This window comes from Acinonyx jubatus, chromosome B3 (assembly GCF_027475565.1).
Source record: "Acinonyx jubatus isolate Ajub_Pintada_27869175 chromosome B3, VMU_Ajub_asm_v1.0, whole genome shotgun sequence".
Lineage (NCBI taxonomy): Eukaryota > Metazoa > Chordata > Mammalia > Carnivora > Felidae > Acinonyx > Acinonyx jubatus.
Window position 1 is genome coordinate 21086518 of NC_069386.1, and position 27288 is coordinate 21113805.

At 39.9% G+C, this 27288-nt stretch overlaps 1 protein-coding gene across 2 annotated transcripts in view; it reads right to left on the bottom strand.

The window, feature by feature from the left end:
• MTMR10 (myotubularin related protein 10) overlaps positions 1-16223 on the bottom strand; it is a 55622-nt gene extending 39399 nt beyond the window's left edge. Inside the window, exons 1-2 of one of the 2 annotated variants that reach the window (XM_027067898.2) lie at positions 15747-16223; positions 15107-15167 (exon numbers count right to left, since the gene is read on the bottom strand). In XM_027067898.2, the coding sequence (XP_026923699.1) occupies positions 15107-15167; positions 15747-15806 (121 nt within the window). In that variant the 5' untranslated portion in view covers positions 15807-16223. The remainder of the gene's footprint in view (positions 1-15106; positions 15168-15746) is intronic. The other variant, XM_027067899.2, reaches the window with a different exon arrangement.
• Positions 16224-27288: the final 11065 nt, after the last annotated feature.

Consider the following 27288-nt stretch of genomic DNA (forward strand, 5'->3'; position numbering starts at 1 on the left):
ATAATGTTGAGCTCTACAATGGGATCACACTTAAGTTGTTATCAACTTAAAACAGACTGTTTATAGACAGAAGTTATTATATGCAAGCCTCATAGTAACCACTGATCAAAAACCTATAGTAAATACACAAAAGATACAGAGAAAGGAATAGAAGCTTACCATTAAAGAAAGTCATCAAACCACAAAGGAAAAGAGCAAGAGAAGAAAGGAACAGAGAGCAACTTATAAAAACTGCCAGAAAACAATTTAACAAAATGGCAATAAACATATACCTCTCTGTAATTACTTTAAATGTAAATGGGCTAAATGCTCCAATCAAAAGATATAGAGTGGATGAATGGATAAAAAAAAAACAAGAACCACTATACACTATACACTATATCTATCTATAGATATAACTAACTATACACTATACACTATACACTAACTATCATAGACTCACAGACTGAAAAAGAAGGATGGAACAAGGGATTTTCCATACAAATGTAAACCAAAGGTGGGGTAGCTCTACTTATCTCAGGCAAAACAGACTTTAAAACAGACTGTGATAACAGACAAATAAGAGTTTTACACAATGATAAAAAGGTCAACCAGAAGATATAATATTTATAAATACTTATGCATCCAACATAGGAGCACCAAAATATATAAAGAAAATATTAACAGACTTATAGGGGAAAAATAAGACAGGAATATAGTAATAGCTGGGGACTCTATTACTGCCAATAAATTGGATTAATTACCAAAATGAGACGAGAATGCCACAAGAAAAGAAAATTATAGGTCAATATCCCTGATGAGCACATATGTAAAAATCCTCAACAAAATACGTGCAAACTGAAAAATTCAACAATAATACATTAAAAGAACCATATACCACGATCAAGTGGGATTTATTCTAGGGATCCAAGGATGGTTCAACACCTGCAAATCAGTCAATGTGATACACATTAACAAACCGAAGGATAAAAATCGTGTAATTATCTCAATAGATGCAGGAATAGAATCTGACAAAGTTCAACATCCATTTACAATAAAAACTCTCAACAAAGCAGATACAGAGGCAAACATACCTTTACATAATAAAGGCCATATATGACAAGCCCACAGCTAACATCATACTCAATAGTGAAAAACTGAAAGCTTTTCCTCTAAAATCAGTAACAAAACAAGGATGCACACTCTTGCCATTTTTATTCAATGTAGTACTGGAACTCTAAGCCACAGAAACTAGGTAAGAAAAAAAAAAGTCATCTAAACTGAAAATGAAGTAAAAGTGTCACTATTTGCACATGACATGATATATATACATATATACAGAAGAACACCTTAAAGATTTCATCAGAAGACTGCTAACTGTAATAAATGAATTCAGTAGGCTTGTGGGATCCAAAATCAATACACAAAAACCTGTTATATTTCCATATATTAATAAGAACTATCAGAGAAATTAAGGAACCAATCTTATTTACAATTACATCATAAGGAATAAAATACCCAGGAATAAATGTAACCAAAGAAGTAAAAAATTTGTATATTGAAGACTATAAGATATTAATGAAAAAAAACTGAAAATGACACAAATAAATGGAAAGATATCTCATGTCCACGATTGGAAAAATTAATATTTTTAAAAGGTCCAGTCTACCCAAAGAAATATACAAATTCAATGCAATCTCCATCAAAATTCCAGTGACATTTATCACGGAAACAGAACAAGCAATCTTAAAATCTGTATGGAGCCATTAAAGACCCCAAAAAGCCAAAGCAATGCTGTAAAAGCACAAAGCTGAAGGTGTGATGCTCCCTGATGTCAACCTATATTACAAAGCTATAGTAATTAAAGTAATATGGCACTGGTAAACAGACACATAAATCAATGGAACAGAATAGACAACCCAGAAATAAACCCACGCATACGTGATCAATTAATTTATAACAAAGGAGCCAAGAATATATACTGGGGAAAGCACAGTCTCTTTCGTAAATGGTGTTTAGAAAATTAGATAGCCAGGTCACCTGGATGGCTCAGTCAGTTGAGCGTCTGACTCTTGATTTTGGCCCAGGTCACAATCCCAGGGTCGTGGGATCGAGCCCCACATCGGGCTCCACACTGAGTGTGAAGCTGCTTAAGATACTCACTCCCTCTGCCCCTCTTCCACACTCACCTGTTCTAAAACAAAAAAATTTTAAAAAGAAAGAAAATTAGGGGCGCCTGGATGGCTCAGTTGGTTAAGGGTCCGACTTTGGCTCAGGTCATGATCTCACAGTTCGTGAGTTCGAGCCCCATGTTGGGCTCTGTGCTCACAGCTCAGAGCCTGGAGCCTGCTTCATGTTCTATGTCTCCTTCTCTCTCTGCCCCTCCCCCACTCATGCTGTCTCTGTCTCTCAAAAATAAATAAACATTAAAAATTAAAAAAAAAATTAGATAGTGACATACAAGGGAATGAAACTGAACCACTATCTTACATCATACACAAAAATTAACCTAAAATGGATTAAAGACTTGACAGAGAAAGACAGATGCCATATGTTTTCACTCATATGTGGATCTTGAGAAACTTAACAGAAAACCATGGGGGAAGGGAAGGGGAATAAAAAGTTACACAGAGGGAGGGAGGCAAACTCTAAGAGACTCTTAAATACAGAGAACAAACTGAGGGTTGATGGGAGGTGGGGGAGAGGGAAAAGTGGGTGATGGGCATTGAGGAGGGCACTTGTTGGGATGAGCACTGGATGTTGTATGGAAGCCAATTTGACAATAAATTAAAAAAAAAAAAAAAAGACTTGAATATAAGACCTGAAACCATAAAACTCCTAGAAGAAAACATAGGCTATAATCTCTTTAACACAGGCCTTGGTGATAATTTTTTTAATCTGACACCAAAAGGGCAACAAAAAGCAAAAACAAACAAGTAGGACTACATCAAACTAAAAAGCTTCTGCACAGCAAAAGAAACTATCAACAGAATAAAAGGCAGCCTAATGAATGAAAGAAAATACCTTCAAATTATATATATGAGGCTAACACCCAAAATATATAAAGAACTCATATAATTCAACAGCAAAACAAAACCAAACCTGAATTAAAAAAAGGGGAGAAGATCTGAATAAATATTTCTCCAAAGACATACAGATAGCCAACAGGAAAATGAAAAGATGCTCTACATCATTAATCATCAGGGAAGTGCAAATCAAACGAACAATGAGGTATCACCTCGCACCTGTTGAAATGGCTATTATCAAAGAGATTAGAAATAACAAGTGTTGGCGAGGATGTAGAGAAAAGGTAATCCTTGTACACTACTGGTGAGAATGTAAACTGGTGCAGATACTGTGGAAAACAGTATAAAAGTTCCTCAAAAATTAAAAATAGAACTACCCTATGATCCAGCAGTTCCACCTTTGTGTATTCATCCAGAGAAAATGAAAACATAACTTGAAAAGATATTTGCACCCACATGTAGCTGCAGCATTATTTACAATAGCCAAAATATGGAAACAATGTAAGTGTCCATCAATGGACAAATGAATACAGAAGATGTGATACACACACACACAGACACATACACACACAGGATTATTATTCAGTCAAAAAAGAAAATGAAATCTTGCCACTTGCAACAACATGCTTGCACCTTGGGGGCATTATGCTAAGAGAAATAAGTCAAAGACAAATATTGCATAATCTGTCTTATATATGGAATCTAAAAAACAAACAAACAAACAAGAACAATCCAAGGTCTTAGGTACAGAGAAGAATTAGTTTGCCAGAGGTGGAGGATGGGAGAAATGGGTGAGAACAGTTTTTCGTTTTTTAAATAAATTGAATTAAAAAAAAATTTTTTAAATAAGGTACATTCCACAAAGCTAAAGTGAGTTTCTCTCTGCACCCAAATTTGAACTTACCCGGCAATAAAACTTTAAAATATAGTTTTAGAGTTAAAAGCGAAGATTAAAGAAAGAAACATAAGAGGTCAAAACAAAATTTATAATGTGCTTTGACAGGAATTTAAAGTGTGGTCATCATTAAAATAAACCTTAATTTCAAGATCTAATAAACAGACCCAAGGACACCTTTAAGCAATTCACCTCCAGAGTCAATGGTAGACAAGTGAGGGTACTGATCTACTTCATCTACACTATCATTATGAAAACCTTAACAGTGGTGGTAGAACCTGTTTGCGGACAGGCCCCAAACACTTACCAATTCAAGAATGCAACTATAGTCTCAAAACGATCTTTCTCTCAACAAAACTAATGTTATAGTAAATTTGAATTGCAATAACTTTTATACTTAAAAATGCATAGTATAAGCCTATTATAAGAACAGCAACCTAACATTCACTTGAGGATTTAATTGAAATTTACTCATGTCAAGTTCTCAGCCTATACCATTTGAGTAGCTGTCCATCCTGAAACCAAGCCTCCTTCACATAGCCTGTGAGGCCCTGTGCCTCTCGCCCTCTACCACTGTCCTCCTCACTATCATGCGACAGTGCCCTTTTAATCCTTCTAGGGATCCTACTTCTTCCATCACATGGAGTCTTTGCACGTCTTGTTCCCATTTCCTGGAATATTCTTTTCTTCTCCTTTAGCCTAATCACTTTCTCAGGAATGCCCCCCCCCCCAACGCCTTGTTTTAATCTCCCTGACTAGATTAAATCCTTCTATCCTAGCATCATACACTTGTAATTCCTAGCATTTACACAGCCACTGTTTATATATATATGTGTGTGTGTGTGTGTGTGTGTATATATATATATATATATATATATATATATTAAAATCACTGCCTGTCCCACCCTCAGGATCATATACTTCATGAGAGTAGAAGATGGACTGATTTTTCTTCAATGCTGAAATTTCAGTTCCTAGACAAATGCCTAGGACAAGGCATGATCTCAGTCATGAGATCCAGCCCCGTGTTGGGCTCTGCATTGAGTATGGAGCCTGCTTAAGATATTCTCATTCTCTCTCTCTCTCTCTCTCTCTCCCTGTGCGTGCGTGTGTGTCCCTCTCACTGCTCACTTGTGCTCTCTCTAAAAAAAATTTTTTTCTAAACTAGTAAGAAGAAAATTTTCAGTACTTATTTCTCTATGCTTACATAAAATGAAATGTACTGTATCTAAATACAGGAAGCATAAAAACAGAACTAAAGATTCAAAGTACTACTCCTAACTGGATTCTAATGAGAAAAAAAATTTGAAAAGACAAAAATATACACTGAAACTCATTAAATAGTTCAAATACACAAAATTTAAATCTTCCATAGCTCCTTGAACCCAATGCTTTCCAATAACAGAATGTGAACTAGTGAATACTCAACCTTTCTTCCCACCAAGAAATCTTTGTTACCAATTATAGAGAACCCTTAACTTGAAAAACAAAACAAAAAACAACCCTGCATTAATTATTCACAGTTCTCAGTTCTCAAGAGTTAGATGTTACTCCTATAACACTGACTTCTTCAAAGACTAGTGGCTCACAAAGTATAACCTACATCAATCACTTCATGCTGTGCCACTCTTTTTTTTTTTTTTATTTTTTAATGTTTATTTATTTTTGAAAGAGACAGAGAGAGTGGGAGAGGGGTAGTGAGAGAGGGAGACACAGAATCGGAAGGAGGCTCCAGGCTCTGAGCTGTCAGCACAGAGCCCGACACGGGGCTTGAACTCACGAACTGCAAGGTCATGAACTTGAGCCGAAGTCAGACACTCAACCAACTGAGCCACCCAGGCACCCCTGTGCCACTCTTCTTAACTAGCTAACTCACTTGCCCAAAGACTTCAAACAGTGCTACAAAAATTCATTCATTTGTAACGCTAAAGATTCATATATATTTCTTACGAATATTATATTCAAAAGTTTACTTAAAAAATAGCTATGCCACAAGATTTTAGGTTTCTGAGAAGGGCAGAGAATGTAATATTGGACAGAAAGAGATGGGAGGTCTTGTTGGACAGGACATGGCAACTTCATTAGTACCATCAGTCAATTGTATTTATGATGCACACGTTCTAGAACAGCCCTTCTTCTCTAGCAACATGATTCTCTTACTGATGGCACAAATGTAAAATGTCAAGTCCATGAATGCAGTTGAGAATGAGAAAAAGATAAAAAGAGAATACACTTAATGTGTCCAGACCTGGTTTTTGTAAGTAACACTTTACTGAAACATATCCATGCTTATTTGTTTGTGTATTATCTATGACTCCTTTCATTGGACAAAGGCAGCGCTGGGTGCTTGCAAAAGAGAATTTATGGCCTGCAAAGTTGAAAACATTTATTGTCTGATACTTTACAGAAAGTCTGCCTTCCCCTGTGCTAGACATGGTTACTTAAGTGAGAACTTTCACATATACACAGATGGATGCAGACATAAAGAGATGGGTATATACTTGGGTTACTAGTACACTTGCATATTTTCTACTCTGTCCCCTCCAGGCCTAAAAGCACATTCAGCACACAGATCTTGGTATTTAAGACCATTCTCCAACAGAAGGAACTAGAGCTCCTTGTGAAAACAGCTAATTCCAGGGCCAGGGCAGAGAAAACAAAAAGAGGAGTTGGGAGTCCTTGGTAGTTCCAGAATGCCAGAAAGTAAGGAAGGAAAATAGGGGGTGAGGGAAGACATTTCAAAACGATACACCAACACAAAAGAATTCATCAAACTATCAGTAAAAATGGAGAAACTGTCAGACTAAAGACACTAAGGAGACATAATGACTAAATGCAATACAGTATCCCAGACGTCATCTTGGAACAAGCAACAGACATCAGTGGAAAGACTATGGAAATGTGAATAAAACTTGCGATTTAGTTAATAACAATACTAATTTTTTAATTTAGCTCAATTTAACAAGGTTATGTAAGATGTTAACATTAGGAAAAGTTAGGTGAACAGTATATGTTAACTATCTGCACTCTTATACAACTCTTTTATAAATCCCAGTTTATTTAAAAGTAAAACAGAAAAAACTGGACAAGAAATAGAAAAGTAACAACAACAAAAGTGGAACAGGGGGACTCTATGCTATGGTCTTTTAAGGAAACTTAAGTGTCACACAGCTCTGAGAGCAGAAAATGGGAATAAGCCCTTGGGAGAGAAAGAGCAGTAGGGCAGGATGGGGCAGGGGAAGAAAAGGAGGGCACTTCTGGGGAGATGCTCTATTTGGGTCTTATTGTAAATATATAATTAAGTGTCAAGTTAACCTGGCTTGAGTTTTACTTGATGACACTAAATTATGTTCATTCACATGGAATCAGTCTTTAAAATGGTTGGGTCATATAACTTGGCTGTCTGCTCTCACAATAATTTTCTGCTTATACTTAGTAAGAAAGAAGAAACACTGGGTAGGAGTTGTTAAAGCTACTATGTACTGCAGTCCTGTGGGCCACAACACTAGCTTACAAACAAGAAAGAAAAAGATACAAAATGGCCTTTTCCTAGAGAGCACAGATACATAAATAGAAGAGTCCTGGACTGTCCTTGGTGTGTCTTGAATTAGTGACCCTTGAGGAAAAAAAACACCTAACAAAAGCTTCAAAACTCCAGGAGACCATGAAGTTTTCCCAGAGACCGCGCTCCTGCGCTTCTCAGGCGGCAGAGCAGTGCTGTGCTGGAAGGCTTGCACTGGCTCATGAGAACCATCGAGTTCTTCCTCCCCCCACACCCTCCACCCCCAGCTCTGTGCTCCCAAGTTGACAGCCTGCAATCAGCCCTGGTGAGAGGGTTTTCACCACCAAGCACTTTCCAGCACACCACTGAAGGGAAGCCACAGGGAGGCCTCATAGAAGACAAAGTAGGAAACTGGCTTCACTGTGGGGTAAGCAGAAGGCACCACAGAAAAAGCTATCTAAATCAGAAGATGATAGGTCAAGAGTTTCTACTACCACCTGGGAAGGAATCAAGAAATCATCAAAAAATTTGCTTTCTTAAGACCCTTCCATGTGTAAAAATAAGTAAGAAAGGAAATAAAATTAATTAAATCTCCAAAAATAGTATAGCTAAGTTTTTAACTTCTGGAGAACCAAAGAATTTCATATTATCTTTCACGATACCTTACACATTTAGAAAATCAATCCATTTTTGATGAATAAAATTTAATTTTCTCATACATTTTATCTTGGAAAATAGTTTAAGACAAAACTTTACTGTGTAAAGTGGCTAATTAACCTATAGAATGTATTTAGGCAAAAGCAGAATTCAATATATGGCTTTACATATGGTGACTGGCTGTCTGGAACTGAGGGGAGGTTCGGCATACGGCACTTTCAGCACTAATACAGGACAGTCATGAGCAAAGTGGGACCAGTTGTTAACCTTAGCTATAGATAAATTCAGGAATTTAAGTGGCCTAAAAATTACTAATGGAGGTTGAAACTATACAGAAGACAAACACATTGTTACTTATATGTAACAACATGTGCAACTCTGATGCCCTCACGGATACTAAAGAGTCCAATTTTGCAGGTCACACAATACAAAAAAGCATGTAATCAAGCAGCACCTCCAGCAGGTGCCACCCACAATGTGGGCTGAAGGACGGTTAGAAGTACAGACTCTGGGAAGAAACCAGAAGGAAATCTTGCAGGCAGAAGAGGACTGAGACAGAGAGAACATGTGATAAAATAGTAACAAAGGCCTACACAAACAGGCATTTGGAAGGGAGAAAGGAAGCAGCCTGACTGAAGCAAGTATCAACACTGGGAAACGGTGCAGAGGTCAGCAAGGTGGAGTGTTAGCAAATTATAGAGGTTACAGAATTTGGATTTTTATCCTGGGTAAGCAGGATTTTACCTGTGCAGGTTAACGAAGAGTTTCTGAGCAGGAGCTAAAGTACAAAGAGACTGGTGGTCAGAAGTGAGGAAGCGAGTAACAAAATGCTGGCTTATGGTACCGCAGCAGCAGCCTAAGGACAACAGCCCTGAAGGCTCTATAGGTGAGGGACAAACACAATGGTTACACGGTACACTGCACCAAATGGAGTTATAAGTCCTTCGGGGCTTTCAAAAGTAACTTAGGTATGAATTAAAATACTACAGAAAATCAGCCTACAATCATCTCTAAAGCCTATCTACAAAAGGGTATTAAAAAACAACACAAAGGGGCACCTGGGTGGCTCAGCTGGATAAGCATCTGACTCTTGATACCGGCTCAGGTCATGATCTCAGTTTGTGAGACTGAGCTCTAAGTCGGGCTCTGCGCTGGCAGTGTGGAGCCTGCTTGGGATTCTCTCTCTTTCTCTCTCTCTACCCCTCCCCAGCTCGTGCTAGCTCATATACATGCTCTCTCTCTCTCTCTCTCTCTCTCAAAATAAACAAACTAAAAAATAAAAATAAAAAACAACACAAAACATAAAACACTTGAGGGGCGCCTGGGTGGCGCAGTCGGTTGAGCGTCCGACTTTAGCCAGGTCACGATCTCGCGGTCCGTGAGTTCGAGCCCCGCGTCGGGCTCTGGGCTGATGGCTCAGAGCCTGGAGCCTGTTTCCGATTCTGTGTCTCCCTCTCTCTCTCTGCCCCTCCCCTGTTCATGCTCTGTCTCTCTCTGTCCCAAAAATAAATAAACGTTGAAAAAAAAATTAAAAAACAAAACAAAACATAAAACACTTGAAAGAGAAAGGGGACCATTAAGGGATTTACAATGCAAGTGAAGACATAAGAACTACAGTGAGGCAGAAAACAAAAACAGTAGATAAAACAGGTCTAAACACTGAATGCGTAAAAAAAATATATAAACAAGACATCTACTCAACAAAGGCTATTTTCATTTTCCAGATGGCCCATGGTCGTATGCTTTTCTGATCCGATTACAAAAGACTCAGACAATGAGTGCATTCATTATCGATCTAACAGTTAATCTCAATGCTGAAAAGCTCTGTTGGCATTATAGATGGGAAGGGGAAAGAGCTGAGCAGACACAGCCTTAGCACAGTGGCTGAGGCTTAGCAGGCACTCAAGGTGCAGAGCAGAAGTCATTTCCTGACACCCTCCCCCCAAAAATCTCACTCAGGTGACCCTCCTCTGAGCTCTCTTAACCTCTGCTCTCCTGAAGCATTTCCCCCAATAAACAGAAACTGTCTCACGACAGGACCCCAACTTTTTTAGTTTTTTACTCCTCTGCCAAACAGTGTGGAACATGCATCCAATACCTGAACAATTAACTCATTACTCTTAGCCATAGTGTTCCAAGCCTCAAATCCTCCCTCCCACATCACAGATCCTTAAAAAGATCCTGCTGCAGAATTAGAAGAGACAAAAGGCCATTAAGCCTACTTATTACAAATCTCACAACTTCATAACAAAGCCGCTGGCATTCCACCAGCCTCTGCTTTGGCACAGCCAGCGACAGGAAGTCCACTGCTTCCCAAGACGGTCCATTTTCTGGCAGCTGAGTCGCAAAGCTGCTCAAGTTAGGTCAAAATCTGTCACTGTTGTGGAAAGGGCACAGCCAAGGACAGAGCTCTTTTCACCTTACTAGACAACTTCTAGGTGGATATCCAATCCGCCCTCCCTCCAGTTCCAAAGCATAAATCTACCCTAATGTCACCAGGGAGGTCAGGCAGGCCCTGCTGCGTAGTGGTTAAAGGCTCAGGCTGGGAGTTGGGCTCAGAATTCTGGCTCTGCCCTTGCTAGCTGTGCAATACTGGGCAAGTTACTTATATGTAACAACATGTGCAACTATAGTTTTCTCATCTGTCACATGAAGATAATAAACTGGTGCTTCCTGGATAACAGCCTTTATGAGGAATAACCTGGAAACTATATATTAGTTAAGGATCTTAGCTGAAGTGTCAGAAATGTGCGTGGAGCTAGCTAAGGAAAAAGAATTCTGTGGCTTTTGTGTTAGCTGGACTTCAAGGAAAACGAAGCCGAGGAGCTTTAACACCTTTGGAAGTCTCCCCCAGTGGTGTGACTCTGCGTCTCTCCAACATGTGATTTCACTCTTCGGGGCAGGTTTTCTGAACTACGATCACTGGAAGAATTACCAAAAAGTATCTCTTTGCTTAGTACCAATCTGAAAATACCCAGAGGCAGAACTGTGCCCATTCTTGCAGTCTGGGTTGGGTTGTTATCCTTGCTGGGGACACTAGAACGCAAGGCTGTGTGGGGATTTGGAAGACCAATGTGTCAAAAGAGAGAGGGTGAAGTTTTCAGAAGACAGTGAAATGACTCTCAGGCAGACAAGATTAATGATGATCTCTGTGTAAGTGCTCATTAATTTGCACCTATGATATTATGAAAACCTCATCAAATTCACATTCCACAAATTAGGTATACTACAAAAACAATTCAGGCAACCAACACAGAATTCCTAACCTTCTTTATTTTGTTAATTTAAAAACTCCTTTAAAAACACAGCTATCGTCACCATCCTTTAACAGAATATATCTACACCAGAAGCTGGAAGGACAAAATCCCAGAACATAGGACAATCCTTTAAATCAATTTAGCTCAGCAGCGCTTGGGTGGCTCAGTAGGTTAAGTGACTAACTCTTGACTGGCTCAGGTCATGAGCTCATGGTTGGTGAGTTTGAGTCCAGCTCTGGGTTCTGCAGTGGCAGGGCAGAGCCTGCTTGGGATTCTCTGTCTCCTCTCTCTCTGCCCCTCTCCCACTTGTGTTCTCTCTCTCTCAAAAATAAACTTAAAAAAATCAATTTAGTTCTATGGAAAAAAGCTGCATTTTCTTAATTTGACCAAGGGCTGGTAAAAACTTCATCCAGGTCTGATGCCAGCCAGACCTTGGAAGACAGTGATACAGGTCACAATCTTCCACCTTGTCCACAGGTCTTGCTGTGATCCAGGCACACTACTCCCAGCACTTTCCCCATCTAGCACTGAGCTACACTCAGATGCTCAGTGAACTGCCTCACCAGTCCAGCAGCTATCCAAAGGTATGAGCATAGTCTGACAGTACTTGGTCTTAACAAATATATGCAGGAACATAGATACACACACATTCATTTAAAAATTCAAACTCTCCCTATTTTCAAAAGGATTGCGGTGATTTTATACATATACAATCATTAAAAGACCAAGATTCCCATAATGCTTGGAAGATGAAGAGAAAGCCTAGACAAAGCCAGCTGCTTTGATAAGGGACTGTATTTCAATTCCAGGCTTACATAATAATTCTCTTAAGAAGTGTGGCTCTGGGAGACAGCAGAGACACATGACATAAAATAAGTCTTCCTCTGACTGCTGAATCTGAGAGTTGGTCTGTCTGCGGTGTGCATGTCTATGGTAACCATTCAAGATGGTGTTCTAAGGGGTTCTTTTTTTCTTTCCTAAAGTTTACTCATTTTGAGAGAGAAAGAGTGGCATGTGAGCAGCAGAGGGGCAGAGAGAGAGGGAGAGAGACAGAATCCCAACCAGGCTCCTCATTGTCAGCACAGAGCCCGATGCAGGGCTTGATCTCAGGAACCGTGAGATCATAACCCTAGCTGAATTCAAGAGTCACAGGCTGAACCAACTGAGCCAGCCAGGTGCCCCTGAGGGGTTCTTTCATTTAGTCATTCACTCAATCAACATCTCAATGCACTACAATAGACAACACAGCCACAAAGTTGAATTAAGTACAACCTCCATCTCAAGGAAGTTCATGAACCAGGCAAACTGAAAATTCCTAACATAAAGCATAAAGCACAATCTAAATTAAGTGACCAGTGTCTTCTCTTTTCTTCATTTAACAAAAGATGAAGATCGTTTTAAATTTAGCCTTAAGTTCCAACAGAGCACACAGTAACTGCACACAAACAGCTGATTTTGTATCTAATTTTCATCTGCTTATAAAAGTTCAAACTTCAGGCATCTAAAGTAGGATATCCTTGAATCCAAGGCACTATGTCCAAGTATAACATGCAATACTGTATCTGAACAATTCCTTCTTGTTCTGTGTGCCTATGTAAAGCCACAGGTGACGTGGCCATGTTTTCTCTTGGTTGCTGACTGTAATGAAGGCAAGAACTATATTATTAAGCCCTTATAGTAAAAGCCTTAACCTAGCCCATGTCTTTAGATCACCAATGCCTCAGTTACTTTTCAACTGCCTTCCCAGATTTCACAGGTGGAGTAGTAGGATGCAGGCCAAAGAAGGAGCAACAGAGGTTCTAGTGGTGGTCAGACATGTCACTCAAGAGGAAAAGCAAGAAAGAGAGACCACAACAGGGTGGTCAGATAGAAACTGGAAGTGTGTGGGAAGGCCAAGAGGAGAAAGTAAGAACAGAAGGGGTGAGGAAGGCAAGCAAAAGACGCACTAATCTAGGATTGGCTAAATGTTTTGTAAGAAATAAGTTAGCTGCAAACAGAACCCAGGGTACCAGAGCCATCACATATGTGTACCCAGAGCCAATGCAAGAAAATGTAACACGAATCAGACTATCCAGATTTAACTGCCCTTTCTGGGACAAGTAAACCACTTACAGTCAGGAAATAAGTTTATGTCTTCCCCAGAAAACTGTGACTTTTTAGTAGAGAGGTAAGGTTTTAGCTAATTCTACAGAACCATAATCCTTCACTGTGAAGTCCTTCAAGCTCATTGATACTTAGTAACACTTTCATAAGCATTATTTTAAATATAAAACTCAATCTTAAAAAAATCAAGCACTATCATTTGTATGTAAGACGTGTTGTTTATTAGAGTCAAATCATAATGTCGGAAGAGGGACATCAAGGCCGAAGAACAGGGCCTATTCAGACAAAGTAAAGGAAGCCAAAGTTCAATAGCTCACAGGCACTCATTCAAGATGAGTACTGTTTCCCACAGCTGACTTTGAAATGCCTGGAGTGACTAAGGCCAAAACAGAGCACGCACAGGGAGCAAAGGTTACTTATTAATTCTATTGTTAATACTAAGGAAAAGTACAAAGGATTATTTAGTACGCCCTGGTAGGATAAAAAGCATTAACAAAATAAAGGCAAAATATTTATAACTAACTCCCATAATAAAGTTAAAAACAGCTTTTAAGTTTGCATCTCTAATTTTTAAGAGGTTGACGTTTTTAATGTGTTTGTTCCTACCTAACACTTAAAATTTTAAAGCACAAAATTTAAAGTTTCCATATTTGCTCAATTACTACCCATAAAGTTCCAATCATTTTATTAGATTTAGCATTAAGTAATGAGTAAGATTCTTAAATGCTGACGGTAGCCACACAAATTGGTATATGATTAGATTTCAGGCTTAAAACAGGCTTCCCTAAGTATCTGGGTACTTCCCTCAATAGTCACATTAAACAACTGACTTTCCTAATTATTGTACCTTGTTATACAATTCAAAATACCAATTAAATATTTTATATGTTTTAAAACTAAGCGCCTATCTACCACAATTCCTACCTCTACCTCTTAGGGTCTTCTAAGGTAAATTTTGCTTTAAACCAGTGCTGCTTCACTGGGAGAAAATTTTGCTCCCAGAGGCAAAAAACAAAAAAAATAAGTTTTGGCAACGTCTGGAGACGTTTTGGTTGTTGTAACTAGGAGGTGGAGGAGCGGAGGTGCTGCTGGCATCTGGTGGGCAAAGGCCAGGGATGCTGTTATACACACCCTACAATGCACAGGGCAGCCCCTATAACAAAGAATACTCAGGCCCAAAACGTCAACAGTGCCTCTGTTGGGAAACTCCATTCTAAACTGAAACAAGTAAATTTGCAAACACAGCTGACACCTTCAAAAAAACAATTGCCAAGTAAGTAATTCAAAGTTCACTAAGCTTTGTTATTGGTATAGAGATCCAAACATAATAAAAGTTGCTTTTCATACCATTAACATGATGATCTATTAATCATTAATGCATGAAGTTGCAGGCAAGAAGGGCAAAGAGTACTTTCCCTACCTAAGCAATTAATGATTGCTTAAAAAATGACCATTTCAGGAGACAAAGAAAGGAAGAAAGAAGACAGTGATATTCTTGACAGTTTCCTAGGGTGCTTATATTTTCAAAGACAAACATCAAGTTTTTCTGCCCTCCGTCGTTAGATTTTTAACCGGATAAAGTTTAAAATGAAATAGAAGAAACAAGTTAACCACATGGTACTAGTTGGTAGAATAATCCTGGACCAAAACACATTACTAAAGTGTCCGCTGAAACTCCGATGTTTACCTGGCAAAAGGACCGGTTCCAGTTTTTTAATCTTCGGTTCCGAATTAATCTTATCGTCAGTCTGAAATACATTAGCAAAATAAATCAAGATCAAAACTTTTCCTCCCCCGTGAGATACCAAAGCAAATTTTGTTTTCTAAGTGATGACACATGCAACAGACACATATTGCTCCCGCCCCCTTAAAATCTTTCACATGTTCTACCAGATCTTTTCAAGATCTGTTCAGTATCGATTGGGGAGCCTGACAAAAATATGAAAACGGCCGATGCCGTTTCCAGGTGTTCACATTTATGACAGGTAACCTCTTCACCAGGTGCCCACAAACGATGCACTCATGCTGGCGGCCACCGCGCGGACAATCGCCAGGCGAAGAGCTAAGTAAGTCCGACTCCAAACACTCCCCACACACGGCAAAACTACGGATCACAGGTCTCCGGGCAGAGAAAGGCTGTGGCGAAGTTTTACAAGTTTCCACCGATCCAGTGGGGGCTCCGGAGAAGGTGCGTTTCCCCGCGCCGGGGCTCTGGCAATCGCACGGCTGGGGATAGGGAGACCCGGGGAGCCTCCCGGGGGGGTCGGCCCCGGCGGCTCCCCGGAAGCGCCAAGGAGAGGAGCGCTCTCGAGGAGGGGGTTGTTTACCTGGGGCGGCGGCAGGAGGTAGGACCTGAAGGTGGGTCTGGGCGGCTTGAGGGAGAACATGGTGCCGCCGCCTTTTCGCCCCCGCCGGGTCGCAACCCGGGACCCGCCGCGGGCCAGCGGTAGCGCCGACACCTCCCGACGCCCGCGGGCTCAGAGCTCCCCGTGCGGCCGCCCAGGCCCCGTCTGCGGCCAGCCGGCCCGGGCGGACTGACGGGCGGGGACACGGCGGAGCGCCCGCCCGAGCGGGGAGGAGCCGGGGCAGAGTTGGGTCGACTCGGGCGCCTGGGCCCATCCCCGGAAGGGGCCCGGCGCCCCGCCCCGAAAGACGGTGCGCGCGGGGTCGGCGGCCGGCCGCTCCCGGCCTCTAGGCCGCGCTGGTCCCGGAACGCGAGACTCGCGCCGCCCGCCTGCTGCCGGGACCTTCAGGGAGCGCGCCGGGGGGAGCGAGGCTCGGCAGCCATCTTGAGAGGACAGCTGGGGAGGGCGCTCCTACGGCGGCCCGCAGGGCTCACTGCGGCCCACAGGGACCTACGGCGGCCCGCGGGAGTCATAGCTGTAGCCGGAGGGGCCGGCGACCTTGGCTCAGAGCTCTCTCGTTTCCTGGCACAGCTCCCTTGACGGCGGCTCATTAGACACCCAGCTCGCGCGAGCATTGTGGTTTTAAGTCGTCGGGAGGAGCCCAGGCATGGGGAAAGGGATCCTGGTGCCCCGGATTCAGCCAGTCACACTGTGCGTCCAGCATGTGAAGGAACCGCACTGGAAAAGTGGACCAGTGCTGCCAGCAGCGACCACGATTAAACGTCTAGCGCAGTCTGGATAAAGCTCCCTTAAAGGTCCTACAGTTTGGGAAGATTGTCTTCCGTCATCCCGTCTGTTGTCTTTGCGCAAAGCTTTGAGACTGGGATATCCTACCAAGCTGAGCTGACTGCTGATTTCCATGGGATGTTGAGACCAGCGTGGGCCTAGGGACTGACATGACATTGGCAGGCAACCCAGACTCCTCAACTTAGTTTATTAACTTTGACCCTCCTTATTAAAATTTAATGTGGATAAAAGATATTAAACAAGTTAACGTCCTTTCTTTTCTCACCCATCCTCACAGGTAAAGATATCTAGTGAGCAGATAAATGATCAAAAACCCAGCAAGAGTGAGGCACTAGCAGTGTGGGGCCTTCATTAGGCAAAGGAACAAAAAATCCGCCTGTTAATTTTGCAGTTAACAGTTAGCAGATGAATTTAAGCATATCGAGCACAGGGCATTTCCTAACTCGAAACATATTTCAGAACTGAAGCAGCCGTTGGTGGAGGGGGGCTAGTGATGTATCACTTTGGTGAATCTGTTAGTTGAGAGTTGATCCTTCTTTTGCTCTGAAGAATAAACCCCTAATCCAGCATTTTATAACTAATGTCACAAGGAAGCTCCAGTATGACCATATGAATCATAATCATACTGACAAATGTTGCTAATTGAAACATTAAAAAAAATTTGAGATTCAGAAGTGTGCTTTTTCTCTGAAAATAATTTATCCTGGATTTAGAACACTACTGATTTTTCCTGTTAGTTTGTTTGGGTAACACATGATTTCATTTGCTCAGGAACCACAATTGTACTTTAAAATGTTAAGTTCTTTGGGTTATTATGGGTGTTAACACTGTGCATACACATTTAAAAATTTTTATGAATAGTCTGATTTTTCTACCGTAAATGGATTTAAAAAAAAAAAACCAAACTCATGCAATAAAGATCAGATTTGGGGTTACCAGAGGCAAGGGATAGGGGAGGGGAATTGAAGAAAGGTGGTCAAAAGGTGCACACTTCCAGTTACAAGATAAATAAGTACTAAGGATGTAATGTATAGCATGATGCCTATAGTTAATACAACTGTATGATATATAAGAAATCTGTTAAGACAGTAAATTCTATGAGTTCTCATCACAAGAAAAAATAATTTTCTTTGCTTTCTCTTTACTGTGTCTGTATGAGATGATGAAATGCTCCTAAACTTAATGCAGTAATCACTTCACAATATATGTAAGTCAGACATTATGCTATATGCTTTAAACTCGTAGGTCAGTTATATCTCAAAACCAGAGCAAACTGGTACAGCCATTCTGGAAAACAGTATGGAGGTTCCTCAAAAAGTTGAAAATATCACTGCCCTGTGACCCAGCCATTGTACTACCAGACATTCATCCAAAAGATACAAGATTACTGATTCAAAGGGGGCACATGCACCTCAATTTTATAGCAGCACTATCAACAATAACCAAATTATGAAAATACGGAATATTACTCAGCCATCAAAAGAATGAAATCTTGCTATTTGCCATGATGTGGATGGAACTAACGTGTATTATGCTAAGCGAAATAAATCAGTAAGAGAAAGACAAATATCATATGATTTCACTCATGTGGAATTTAAGAAACAAATGATGAACTTATGGGAAGGAAAGGGAAAACAAAATAAGATAAAAGCAGAGAGGGAGGCAAACCATAAGAGACTCTTAAATATAGAGTACAAACAGGGTTGCTGGAGGGGAGGTGGGTAGAGAAATGAGCTAAATAATTGATGGGTATTAAGGAGAGCACTGTGATAAGCACCAGGTGTTATATGTAAGTGATGAATCACTAAATTCTGCCCCTGAAACCAATACTATGCCATATGTTAACTAACTTAAATTTAAACAAAATCTTGGAAGGAAAAAAAGGGGGGGGGAGTGGATTTTTTTTTTCCAATGAATATTCTCCAAGTAATATGTGAGTTTTTCTTTAAAGTTCAGTGACTTACTCTGTGATTTGGGTTTTTGCCATATTGGTTTTCTTAGAAACTACAACTCTAATATGTGACCCTACAATAGAAAAATAGAAAAACTTTTGGTTTCCAGATTTTTTTATTGACCTAACCCTAAATTTTATGACATTTTCAGATACCTAATTATATTGTTCTGCTTGCGCCACCATAATAAAATATTACAGACTGTATGCTGAAACAACAGAAATTTATTTCTCACAGTTCTAGAGGGTGGAAAGTCCAAGATCAAGGCATAGACAAGATGGGTTTCTCCTAAGAGTTCTTTGACTTGTTTGCCAACAGTGGTTGTGTTTTCATATGCCCAAGGTGGGGAAAAGAAAGAAAGAGAGGATGTGCACTCTGGTGTCTCTTCTTTTAAGGGCACTAATCCTGTTGGATCAGAATTCCACCCTTTATGATCTCATTAAGCTTAATTACTTCCTACAGGCCCTATCTCCAAATGTAGTCACATTTAGGGGTCAGGGCTTCAACATATGAATTTGGGGAGGATACAGTGCAGTCCATAGCACTAGTCTTAAGGCTTCTATTCAGCCGTGACCTCCTTGATACTTTGACTACAACCTTCTTTTGACTCTAATGCCACTCTTTTGTCCTATTTTTATGACTCTGTTTCCATGATTGGTCCTATCATGGGGGATAGTGGTATTCCCTACAGATCATTTCCTTTCCCCTATGAAGAGAAAAAAAAAAAAGCTAACATTTCTTGAATACCTATTAGGTGCTAGGAATTTTATATATTTATTCAGTTACCAAATTTGTATGAGTGCTACCTTTGTGCTAAAACAAAACAAAATAACTATTCAGGTCACCAAAAAGACAAAGTTCCTACTTTCATGGCATTATGAGTAGAAAGATATATACAAAAATGGATATATAGTATGTTTGGTGGTAATGAGAGCCATAAAACATGGGAAGAGGATGAGAATTCTAGTTTGTGATGGTAGGTGAGGTGTGGTCATGGGCAAGATGACACTTGAGCAGAGAGTGACCAAAGAAGTGAAGGAGTAAGCCAGGTAGAAATCAGGAGGAAGAGCTTGGGGACAGAGGGGAGAGCAGCGCAAATGTCCTGAGGTGAGAGGGTGACTGGTATGTTTGAGGCCAGTGCAGCTGATGCATCCCTACTCCACTGGGAGAGGAAAGTCAGAGAGAAAGAACAGGCCAGATCTCATAGGGCCTGAAAGCTGAGAAAACCTTTTGCAATATTTTAAGCTAAGAATGACATAATTCTGGCTGACATTTTAAAAATAATCACTCCCATTGCTGTGGGAGTACAGCATGGTAGAAACTGAGAGACTAGCTGGCAACTATTAGAATAGTTCAGATAAAAGAAGGTGATGGTGGTAGCAGTGGAAAAAGGGAAGACATGGTTATGCATAATGTCTACAAAACTCTCCCATTGCCTGGGTACGTGGGCCTTTAAGATGACTATTAAGTGGTTTAAACAATCTGTTTCTTGAGGGGAGATTCTGGGGGAAATGATAGCGGCATTATTGCTTGGTCTCCACATAAAAAAAGACAAAGAAACTCTAAAACAAAAACAAACCCATGGATGACATCTACAACCAATCTAAATGAAACAATATTCTCATGATCTCCAGTATGCAGGTAAGTGAGAACAAAGCAATAGCAGTCACAAGATCTTTATGGTATCAGCAAAGGGAATCAGTGAGGCATCTGGAGAATTCCAAAATAGCTAAAAGGTATTCACTGGAAGGCCCAGCCAGTCAAGTTGAGAATGAAGGGGTGTTTGTTCTCTCCAACATCATGAGAGTGCAGGGGTCTCATGGTAAGGTCTGAAGAGATTGGAACAATATAGCTGTAGGAACTCTTGAAACTGACCTACCAGCACTTCCTTAGGAAAGGACCCACACTGAGGACAAACTGCTGGGCATGGAAACAAAAGTGAACCAGATAGAGACAAAGAGAAGAGAAGGTCTGAAAAAAATGAAGGACCAGAAAGTCTCCAAAAGTAAGCTGACTTTAAAAATTTTAAGACCACACTGTGAAAACAGAAAAGATTTTCTGTGAAGCAAGACAAGCTATCCTGGAAACTGCTTTGTTCAAAAAGTTCAAGAAAACCCATTTCACGTAAAAATAAGCAATAGGAAAGTAAGGAAGTCAAATCCTATAGAAGACTACTGTAGTGAAAAAGAGAATAAGAACAGAATAGCACTTCTATACACAATAAAAGCAGACCAGAAAGATATACCCACAGGAAAGGTCAACTTTTAAGCACCCCCCTTAAAAGATGCTAAGAAAATGATATGAGACATGAACTAACCATATAAATTGGAGTTAGAAACAATCAAAATGAAATGAACAAACTCAGAATGAATTAGAAATAAAAAAATTACTTTGGAAATGAAGACTAAAATACACTCAAGAGTTAGTAAGTACAAACTGAGAACAAACTGAGGGTTGATGGGAGGTGGGAGGGAGGGGAGGGTGGGGGATGGGTATTGAGGAGGGCACCTTTTGGGATGAGCACTGGGTGTTGTATGGAAACCAATTTGACAATAAATTTCATATATTGAAAAAAATTAAAAAAATAAAAAGTAAGTACATATGATTACAGTAAGTACATTAAGAGAAGTGGAAGATGAAATGGAGGAACATTTTATTTTATTTTTTAAGTGTTTATTTTGAGAGAAAGAGACAATGATAGCATGTATGCATGTGAGCAGGGGAGGGGCAGAGAGAGTGGGAGAGAGAGAATCCCAAGCAGGCTCTGCACTGTCAGCACAGAGCCCCATGTGGTGGCCTGATCTCATGAACTGTGAGATCATGACCTGAGCCAAAATCAAGAGTTGGACGCTTAACTGACTGAGCCACCCAGGCGCCCCAGGAGGAAGATTTTAAAAATCAATGAAGATGGAATTTAAAAAGATCAGAGATAAGGTGGCAAACATTGAAGATAAGCAAAGGAGATCCAGCATACAGGTAATAGGAGTACCTGGGGAGGTGGGGGGGAAAGGAGGCAGGGATTAGGAAACAGAACAAATACTACAAACTAGGCTTTAAGAAAACCTCCTTGAAATTAAAAAAAAAATGTATTTGAAACTATGCACTGAGAGAACACACTGCACCTGAGAAAATTGACTTAGAATTATCAAAACTAAGACACGTTCTTGTAAAACTAGTGGATTTTAAAGGAAAAACAATGCAAATTTCCTTGGGTATCTGGACAAAAAGAGCAAGTGATTTTTAAATGAAAAAGAATTAGATAATCCTTAGACTTCTTGGCAGCAATGCTTTATTCCAGAAGAAAATGGAGCAACGTATTTAATGTACTCAAGGAAAGAAAATGTGAGAATATGGTAATTGCAAGGGATTGAAACACATAGATATGTTAAAATCCATGAGGTAATGATGTGGTTATGCACACACACATATATATACACATATTTCAATCTACTGGTCACCATTAGAGGATGATAGGGAATCAATTCAATATCCTAATAACTGACAAATAAATGGGAAAAATCAATCATTGTCCTTGCTGTATGGTATGGACCATACTACCGTGAAACCAAATAGCAGGTGAAAGGAATCATTTCTTCATGAAGTATTCTAACTAATAAAAGAAAAAGATATAGGGCAGATTATTATGATTTTCACCTTGCTATGAATTAGGGATCTAGGCAGCATCAACAGCCACAGACATCTCCAAAAGAGAGGCAAATAGACATATGTGCCTCATGAGGAAGGAAGTGACACCACCCAAATAGCCTTGCTAAAAGAATTGAATCTGAGCCTGAGTAAGCTCTGAATTCTGCCAACTTGCAGAAGCAATGAAATGTGTCAAACTGCATATGAATATTCAACCAGTAAAATTCAGATTGCAGGAAACTTTGCAAGACAAATGGCCCATGTTCTTCAACAGGTAGATTGTAAAGAAGAGAAAGGGATGGGGGAGATTTGGAAAGTGAAAAAAAAAAAGAGAGCAAGACTCAACTATAGCACTAAAGGACATTCAGGTGATGAAGCTATAATGAAATGCAAGTGTGGAGATTTTAAAGCATGCCTACAAAATTTTAAACACTCCTCCCATTTGGGAGCCCTCCCTTTGAATCTGGACTGGCCTTAGTGACTCACCTGTAACCAAAAAAAAAAAAAAAAAAAAAAGTCAATGGAAGTGACTCTGCATGACTTCTGAGGCTAGGTTATAAAAAACAATGACATTTCCTCCTTGCTCATGGGGACACTCACTTTGGGAGCCCTGAACTACTTTGTAAGAAACATGATTTTTATGAGGCTGCCATGCTGTGAGAAAACCCAGGCCACATGGAGAGGCCATACATAGGTCCTCTGGTGGACAGTTCAAGCTGAGCTTCAGATCCCAGCTGACAAACAGGATCCACCCCCAGACACATGAGGGAAGATGCTTCTAGATGACGTCAGCCTTAAGAGGTTGAATCACCTCCAGGCACTGAGTCTTCCCAGTTCAAACACTGTGAAATAGAAACTGGAATGCTGTAGCCCATTTGCACTAGTTTGCAGAGCCAATTGTTAGTATCTTTTCCCAACTCCACATTCAGTGATGTCACATGGGTAGCTTGAAATTAGTCATGGTAGGAATATTTGCCCCACAGAAGTGAGCAAATACTACAAATCGGGGCATTCATCTGTGCCGTATCTGAATTTCTGACCTACAACATCTGTGAGCATAATAAAACAGGTGTTTTAAGCCACCTAGTTTCAGAATCATCTTTTTTTTTTTTTTTTTTTTTTTTTTTTTACAAGGAAGTGGCTACTATAAATAGAGAATGGTCACTTTTGTGGGGAAGAAGGTGGTTGAGATTGCAACTTGTGAAACTTTGGAGCAGCTGGAAATTCTATTAATATGGGTGGTGATTATAAAAGTGCTCATCTTGGGGCGCCTAGGTGGCTCAGTTGGTTAAGCATCCGACTTCGGCTCAGGTCATGATCTTGCAGCTCATGAGTTCAAGACCTGCGTCAGGCTCTGTGCTGGCAGCTTGGAGCCTGGATCCTGCTTCAGATTCTGTGTTTCCCTCTCTCTGCCCCACCCCACTCACACTCTGTATCTCTCAAAAATAAATAAACATTAAAAAATTAAAAAAATAAAGATGCTCATCTTAAAATAATTAAGTCATATATTTGTTATGTGTGATTTCCTGTGTCTTTTATTTTATAATAAACATTTCTATAAAATAGTCCTTTTTATGTTGGAGATAGTAGGGTGATGACTTCATTTGTCTTTATTTCCAATATATATTCAGCAAAATGCATTTTTCTAGCTCTGTGTGTGTGTGTGTGTGTGTAAGCTCTATGCCCGACATGGGGCTTGAATTCATGATCCTGGGGTCAAGAGTTACATGCTCTATTGACTGAGCCAGCCAGGCAACCCCAAAATGCATTTTTGATATGGAATAACTCTAAGACAATGCTAAGAGTTAAATTTAAAAATTTTGAAATCTAAATTGTGTAAACCTATAGGAGCCTCCTGGTAATAAATGTATATATTCAGAAAATAAGCAATTGTACAGTCTCAAAGGAGAGAACCCCTTATATGAGTTCAATTCTTTACTCCTCTTGATCAAAGTAAAAAATGAGCTTACTTTAAGCTTATACAAATATAACTTTTATGCGTGTGCCAGAATTTATAGGATATAGAAATAAAGCCTTCTTAGTACATTTCTTACTGTGTTTTACATAGAGCAGAAATACACTCCTAATTTATTTACTAAGACAGTTTTATATTAAATGTTTTGAACATACACATGTTCCTATTTTAATTGCCTTAGATATTGCTAGATTTTTTATTAAATATAATTTATTGTCAAATTGGTTTCCATACAACACCCAGTGCTCATCCCAACAGGTGCCGTCCTCAATGCCCATCACCCACAGATATTGCTAGATTTGATCAGATTGGAAATTAGTTCCTAACATTCAGTTCCCTGTATTTAGCAAAATTAGAATGACTGTGTAATAATAATATAATAAATAGGCTTGCACGGTGCCCTACATAAGGGGCCCTCAATATTTGAGCTGTACTAAGTTGGTAGAACATGTAAATAGCAATATGGTTTGATTTCAGGTGTTTGAGAAAGGTGCCTGCCACAGGTAGTGAGATTTCACCATTAAAATGTACTTCCTTGGGGGCACCTCGGTGGCTCAGTCGATTAAGCAACCGAATTCAGCTTGGGTCACGATCTCACGGTTCGTGGGTTTGAGCCCTGCATCAGGCTCTGTGCTGACAGCTCAGAGGCTGGAGCCTGCTTCCGATTCTGCACCTCCCCTGCTCGTGCTCTGTCCTTCTCTGTCTCTCAAAAAATAAATAAATGTTAATAATAAAAAAAGAAGAATGTACTTCCTTGTGTCTGTAAGACAAATATTTAAAGACAAATATCACATCCCTTTCAGCCAACACCTCTACAGGAGTCAGAGTCACAAATCTCATGAGATTTATGGGCCTGGACTTGGCCCCATACCTGAGGCAAGGTAGGAGAGACCTCAGAAAAGGCAGGGGTGGGGGATTTGTAATGAATGGAGAGGTGGAGAATTCCAAACATAAGCTTTGCCTTCTTCAGACCCACTCTGTTGAGCTGTCGTAGGTTCTCCAGCTTACTGTGAGAAGACTTTTTTTTTTCTAGAATGTGGCAAAGGGCTGAAAGTTTTCTTGGCATAGACACACACACACACACACACACACACACACACACACACACATACACACACACACGGTTAAGGAATGAAGTAAATTGTAATGGGTTAAGCACTGGGTTAAGTAACACATGCAGTAGGATGGATTAAACAGTCTTGATGTAGCAGTGGCTTTATTTATTAAATAATTGTTATCATTTCTTAGATTTCAAAGCCCCATCACCCATGCAATGGTATACCAGTACTTTTTTGACAAATTCAGCCCAGTTCAGGGATTCTGATCTGATGATTACAATTTCAGTCTCATTTAGGTGTTAATTATCTCTGATCCCTACCTTTGCATAACTACAGTGAATCTCTCTCTCTTTCTCTCTTCCCTTGCTGGTTTATGACCATGTGACAGTCTGAGTCTCATATGAGAATGGATATAGTGGTAATTTTGTGATTATCCCCATTTCTGTCTGATCCGCCTACTCCCATGAGGCACTTCCACTAAAGTAACAGTAGGCATGTAACTCCAGGCATGAGGCTGACCTGATCTGTGTGCTCCAGAGACTCCCTGAGACCTCCCAAGAGATGCCGTTGCAAGATGGTGAGGGCCCAGGATCCAACTCTTAACTTCTGTGAATGTTACTGGCCTCTGCACTAGCCAGAGAAGATCCTTTTCTGTTTCTCTCTGCCCCTGTTTGTTTAATCAAGAGTGGTGGTGATAGACAATAGCCAAAGTATGGAAAGAGCCCAAATGTCCATTGATGGATGAGTGGATAAAGAAAATGTGGTATATATATACAATGGAGTATTACTCAGCAATCAAAAAGAATGAAATCTTGCCATTTGCAACTACATGGATGGAACTGGAGGGTATTATGCTAAGTGAAATTAGTCAGTCAGAGAAAGACAAAAATCATACGACTTCACTCATATGAGGACTTTAACAGACAAAACACTTGAACATAAGGGAAGGGAAACAAAAATAATATAAAAACAGGGAGGGGGACAAAACAAAGGAGACTCATAAATATGGAGAACAAACTGAGGGTTGCTGGAGGGGTTGTGGGAGGGGGGATGGGCTAAATGTGTAAGGGGCATTAAGGAATCTACTGAAATCATTGCTTCACTAGATACTAACTAATTTCCATGTAAATTTTAAAAAATAAAAAATAAAGTTAAATCAAAAATAAAATAAAATAAAATAAAAAAAAGAAAAGAAAAAAAAAGTGGTGGTGATAGGGTAGCCTTGAGGGTTCCTAGAGAGTGGCCCCTGACCTGACACCATGGGGAGCCCTGGAGTATGGTAGGTCTTTGAACTTAACAAGTTGAAGCACAACACCTTATATTCTCAGCCGTGAATGGTCTCTGTGGTTCTCAACAATTCCCACCTTGATAATGTATCTTTCAGATTTTAGACATAGCTTTGCACAAACCATTGAATAGACAGAGGTACAGTTTATTTGTTTTTGCTCTCAAGGACTCCATGACAACAGGAAAATGCACATTGGATACTTTATTTTTACACATTAACAAAACTCTTGGTCACCCTAAACTATTACAATGTGATCTTCGATATAATTGTGTACTTTTTGTCTTCACTGTGTTATTGTAAAACATAAAACGTTAAAACAGAAAACAAAAACCCATAAAAAAATGATGCTAATGACTCATTTCCAGTTCTTGTACCTCACAATTTTTTCTTCTCTCCCACTCCTTTTTTTCTTTTTTCATATTTGCTTTCTCTTTTCATTTTTCTTTCTTACCTAGTGGCTCACTGCTTTAGTCACCTATTGGTGGCACCCAAAGGCATTTCTTAGGCTACTTGGTGACCCTCAGAAATAAAAGAGATTGGAGAAACTTTTACTGATTAAGCAATTTGTCTTGACTGGAATATTGTCACTTTCATCTGATGCTACTCCAACTAAAAACAACTTAAGTTTACTAACATATGCTAGCAAAATAATACTTACGTTTACTGAATTAAATTTTAAATCTTAAGTCCAAACTGCCAAACATTTATGATGAAAACGTTTTCAGAAATTGATGATGTTAGATGACCAAGGTGGTATTCATCAGTGGTTTTGATTTAAAAATCAAAGAAACAAAACATG